The sequence below is a fragment of the Solea solea genome, chromosome 7, assembly GCF_958295425.1.
Source record: "Solea solea chromosome 7, fSolSol10.1, whole genome shotgun sequence".
NCBI lineage: Eukaryota > Metazoa > Chordata > Actinopteri > Pleuronectiformes > Soleidae > Solea > Solea solea.
Window position 1 is genome coordinate 2,757,317 of NC_081140.1, and position 5,586 is coordinate 2,762,902.

At 40.4% G+C, this 5,586-nt stretch overlaps 1 protein-coding gene across 1 annotated transcript; it reads left to right on the forward strand.

Annotated features, from left to right (window-relative positions):
- Positions 1–4,110: 4,110 nt before the first annotated feature.
- Positions 4,111–5,257, forward strand: LOC131463045 (vomeronasal type-2 receptor 26-like). The gene is made up of 2 exons (XM_058634704.1): positions 4,111–4,232; positions 4,311–5,257. Exons 1-2 carry the CDS (start codon positions 4,154–4,156, stop codon positions 5,219–5,221), a joined length of 990 nt encoding a protein of 329 aa, XP_058490687.1. The 5' UTR covers positions 4,111–4,153; the 3' UTR covers positions 5,222–5,257.
- Positions 5,258–5,586: the final 329 nt, after the last annotated feature.

Sequence of the window (5,586 nt, forward strand, 5' to 3'; positions counted from 1 at the left end):
GAGCTGTTAATTAAAGGAAGCACATCTTTAAACAGTTTGGTGGGGATAGGATCTAACTGACAGGTTGATGGTTTAGATGATGAAATTAATGATGTTAACTCAGGGAGATCTATAGGGGAGAAACGGTCTAACTCTGCACCTGGTGCTTCTAAAGCTCTTGTGCTAAAAGATGAGTCAGTCCCAATATGAGGGAGGAGATGATAAATTTTTTCTCTAATTTATGTTATTTTATTCACAAAAAAGTTGATAAAGTCATCACTGCTCAGTGTTAAAGGAATAGATGGTTCAGTGGAGCTGTGGCTCTGTGTCAGCCTGGCTAAAGTGCTGAAAAGAAACCTATAATTATTCTTATTTTCTCCAATTAAAGAAGAATAATAGGCAGCTCTAGCTTTGTGTAGGGTTTTTTGTCAGCTACAAAACCATCTTTCCAGGCTATATAAAATTCCTCTAGGAATTTTCTTTCTAATCTACGTAAAGCCTGTTTAAGAGCACAAGTATTGGAGTTAAACCATGGTGCGTCTCCTCTGATTCACCACTTTCTTTTTCAGAGGGGCAACGCAATCTAATGTAGTACGCAGTGAGGCCGCTGTACTATCAACAAAGTTATCTATGAGGGCGGGAGTAAAATCACAAAAGGTACCTTCAGATGTACTGACATATGGCACGGAGTTAAATAAAGGTTGCACTGTCTCTTTGAATGTATTAATATTATTATCAGACAGGCATCGAGTGTAGCTGAATTTCTTATTTTTGGGGGAAATATGTTTAAGTTATCAATATCAATACCATAAGTTAAAACAAGATGGAGGGTGTGACCAAGGCAATGAGTTGGTTTATTAACGTGTTGAATAAAACCAATTGATTCCAACTGCGAGTTAAATTTAAATGCGCAGCTAAGACTATCACGGTCAACATCTCATGGATTTTGAAATCCCCTACAATTATGATTTATCTGTCTTAAGCACTAACTCAGATAAGAATTCAGAGAACTCTGACAGGAACTCTGAATAAGGTGCAGGTGGACGATAAACTGTGGCTATCATAATTGGTTTCTGTGTTTTCCAACTAGGATGAGATAGATTAAGAATGAGGCTTTCAAACGATGAATATCCTGGTTTGGGTTTGGGATTGATTAATAATCTAGTATTAAAAATGGCTGCTACTACTCCTCATTGGCCTGTGCTTCTAGGAATATGGGTATTAGCATGAGTGGGTGGAGTCGACTCGTTTAACATAATCTTCTTAATGTAACCAAGTTTCAGTAACACAGAATAAATCAATACAATTGTCACTAATAAGATCATTCATTAAAACAGATTTTGAGGAGAGTGATCTTATATTTAATAGTCCACATTTAAAAGTGGTATTTGACTCTATTTTATTGTCAATATTGATCATTATTAAATTAGAATGTCTAACTCCTCTTCTGTTTGTTATTGATTTATTTACTTTAGTAGGTCAGGGGACAGACACAGTCTCTATTGGGTTTTTAATTGGTGACTGCTCGAAAAGAAGCTCAGAGAAGCGTCTAAGACTGCAACTCTGTCTCCGGGTCTCAAACTAGATTATACTTTACTGGTATGAAAGTATGAATTCATATACATGTGATAATACAATGTACAGGTGGTGAGGCAGAATGTGACAGGCCTGCAGTGGATTGCCATTGAAGCCTGGACATCAGCTGATGTGCTCCAGACTCCTCACCTCATGCCGTACCTGGGTGGAACACTGGGCATCGCCATCCGTCGAGGAGAAATACCAGGGTTCAGGGAATTCCTGTTACAAATACATCCTGATCTACATCACAACAACACTGATGGAAACAGCATGGTGAGAGTTTCACTCTGATTTGGTATTTTTTGGAGAAAAAAACATATTGTAATCAATTTAAGATTAACTACATTACAGGTGAATCAGTTTTGGGAACACACATTTCAGTGTAGATTTGCACCACCTCCAGCAGGTTGGGTGGAAGCTAGAGGAGAATTATGCACTGGACAGGAAGTTTTAGAGAATGTGGAGACTGATTTCTTGGATGATTCAGACCTCAGACCAGAGTATAATGTGTATAAGGCTGTGTACGCGCTGGCTTATGCTCTTGATGACATGCTGCAGTGTGAGCCAGGGAGAGGACCTTTCAGCAACAACACCTGTGCTCATTTACAAAGAATGGAGCCATGGCAGGTGAGATATCAGTTTACACTCAACTATTAATTTCACTTAATCCTTCGTATTTCATTTGGAGTGTGAAGTGTTAAGAAATAATAGACTAAATCCGACTTCTGGGATTAGGCAAATTGGACACTCCAAATTGACCATAGGTGTGAGTGTGAGAGTGGATGGTTATTTGTCTCTATGTGGCCCTGTGATGGACTGGTGACTTGTCCAGGGTGTGACTACGCTTTTAGCTCCATGTCAGCTGGGACTGGCAACAGAGCCCCCCTCATGTGGAGGATAAAGCGGTAGAATATGGATGGATCCTACTACTACTAAAATTTTAAGACCAGTTGAAAAATTGCAAGAATTTACATTTTGCATTGTTGGATCTTAACAAGGTTCTAAGTAGTGCTTCAAAATGCAAAAAGAAGAAATGGGAGTGAGACAAAAATAATTTTTAGTAAACAATGTATTGTAAACAACCATTAAACTGAAATAGGCTGTTCATCAGCTGATCAAAAATTTAAGACCACAGCATTTCAAAACGTAAATCTTTGCAAAAATGTGGATTCAGTGCCATTTTCTGTCAGGTATCCACACTGTCATGACCTTCGGACAGCAAGGCAAAAAAGCCTTCCATTGACAAGCTTAATTTGGGCCGAGGATCGTCCCGTGTCTTGACAGACAGCCATTTGGATCCTCCAACTCAGGGCCGGTGAAATTTATTTGGGTCTACCACTTGACTTTTTTGTTCCATATCGCTCAGGATCTTTTAAGAAGTTTAAAATGACCTGACAGAAAATGGCACTGAAGAAACAAAAAATATTGTTGAGGGCTGGGCCACATTTGAATTAATTAAAATTAAATTTGATCTCTTTTATCTAAAAAAGCAGTAAATTGTATTGTTTTGGTGTAAATTGGGCAGCATACAAACACACAATTACTAACCAACTCTATAAAAAAATATCAAATTACTACACTATATAATTCAATTCAATTCAATTTTATTTGTATAGCGCCAAATCATAACATACATTATCTCAAGGCACTGTACATAGACAACATCAAGGAGAGCAGAGAACCCCAACAGTTCACACAATGAGCAAGCACTAGGCATCAGTGGAGAGAAAAAACTCCCTCTTAACAGGAAGAAATCTCCCACAGAACCAGGCTCAGAGATGTGCAATCATCTGCCTCGACCGGTTGGGGTGAAAGGAAAAATGGGGGACAGCGGAGTGGTGGGGGACAGAAAGGGGGGAGGGGAGAAAGGACAAGAGGGCTATATAAAATTCCTCTGGCTAGCGTCACCTGTCACTGTGCAGACAGACGCAGATACGTGCGTCCATACGTCAGGCTTTTCAAAATAAAAGCAATACAGTTGTATTGCATGTGCAGCATAAATACTTGTTCATCTGTGTTTATGACTGACATACCGCGGGCCGGACAGGGATGACCAAAGGGCCGTATGTGGCCCGCGGGCCCTAAGATACCCATGTTTGAGTTAGAGCCTTCTTAGGATCCAACAGTGCATGTCAATTCTTGCAATTTTTCAACTGGTCTAAAATTTTGATCAGGAGTGTACTTTTAATGTTTTTTCTCCTTTGTAACTTTCATAGATTATTCATTACTTGGAAAAAGTCAATTTCACAACAACATTTGGTGATCGAGTGTCATTTGATGAAAATGGTGATGCCTTACCTGTATATGACATCATGAACTGGGTGTGGCTCCCTGATGGAAGAACTAAAGTTCAGAGAGTGGGTGAGGTTAAGAGGTTAGCCTTCAAAGGTGAAGAACTCACACTGGATGAAGACAAAATCTTCTGGAACTTTGAATCCAAACAGGTTATTTCAGACTACTCAGACTATTTATCTCTTTGCCTAAATCATTATAGATAAATGTCACCTGATATTCTCCACACTGATATTGATACTGATTTTTCTCCACACAGCCTCCTCGGTCAGTGTGCGGTGAGAGTTGTCCTCCCGGTACCCGCATGGCCAGAAAGAAGGGGGAACCTGAGTGTTGTTTTGACTGTGTCCCTTGTTCTGAGGGAAAGATCAGTAATACAACTGGTGAGTGTACAGTTTTAAACACCACAGTTTAGAGATGTTGTATAAACATGTTTCTCATCACTTTTCTTCTTTTCTTAGACTCCATTGAGTGCACCAGTTGTCCAGAAGATTTCTGGTCCAGCCCGCAGCGTGACCACTGTGTCCCTAAGAAAACAGAGTTCCTCTCCTACCATGAGCCTCTGGGTATCTGCTTGACAACCACCTCACTGTTGGGCACATTTATCTGTGTTGTTGTTCTGGGCATCTTCATCCATCATCACAGCACACCTATAGTTCGTGCCAACAATTCAGAACTCAGTTTTCTTCTCTTGGTGTCACTTAAGTTCTGTTTCCTCTGCTCGTTGCTCTTCATTGGACGACCCAGATTATGGACTTGTCAACTAAGACATGCAGCATTTGGCATCAGCTTTGTGCTTTGTGTCTCATGTATCCTGGTGAAAACCATGGTGGTTCTGGCTGTGTTCAGGGCCTCCAAACCAGGAGGTGAGTCCAGTCTCAAGTGGTTTGGTGCTGTGCAGCAGAGAGGGACAGTTCTGGTTCTGACTTCTGTTCAAGCAGCAATCTGCACTGTCTGGCTTGTCTCTGCTTCACCAGTGCCTCATAAAAACACCCAGTATCACAGTGGCAAGATAGTTTATGAGTGCGCAGTTGGGTCCACAGTTGGTTTTGCAGTTTTACTTGGTTATATTGGTTTACTTGCTGTCCTCAGTTGTTTGTTAGCTTTTCTAGCAAGGAATCTTCCAGACAGTTTCAATGAGGCCAAACTCATCACTTTCAGCATGTTGATCTTCTGTACAGTGTGGGTGGCCTTTGTCCCTGCTTACATCAGCTCACCAGGCAAATATGCTGATGCAGTGGAGGTATTTGCCATCCTGGCCTCCAGTTTTGGCCTGTTGGTGGCGCTGTTTGGACCCAAATGTTATATAATCCTGTTCAGACCAGAGAGAAACACAAAGAAAGCCATCATGGGTCGTGGCATTGGGTCATAGAAACTGTGAGACCACATTAGTCAATTCTAGCTTAAATGTACACATACAAATGCAGATAAAATAATGTTTAAATATATATTTCAACATTATATAAATGGAGAAAATAAATGTAATGGTAAAAACTGTTTCTTTTCTCCTTTCCCCCATTCTATTTAAGTCTATGTATGCGTATGATTCTTTTGATGCTCTGCTCAATGGACGGATTATTCAGATGTATCAACTCTCTCCTCACCAGCTCCTCAGCATTGCGTATCAGTTAAGAGGGATATAACCGTAGTCCAAAAATGTTCTCATCTATTCTCAGAAACATATCCCTCAGCTTCCTGTTCAGTTTGAACCACATATACAATGGTGGTGGACAGATG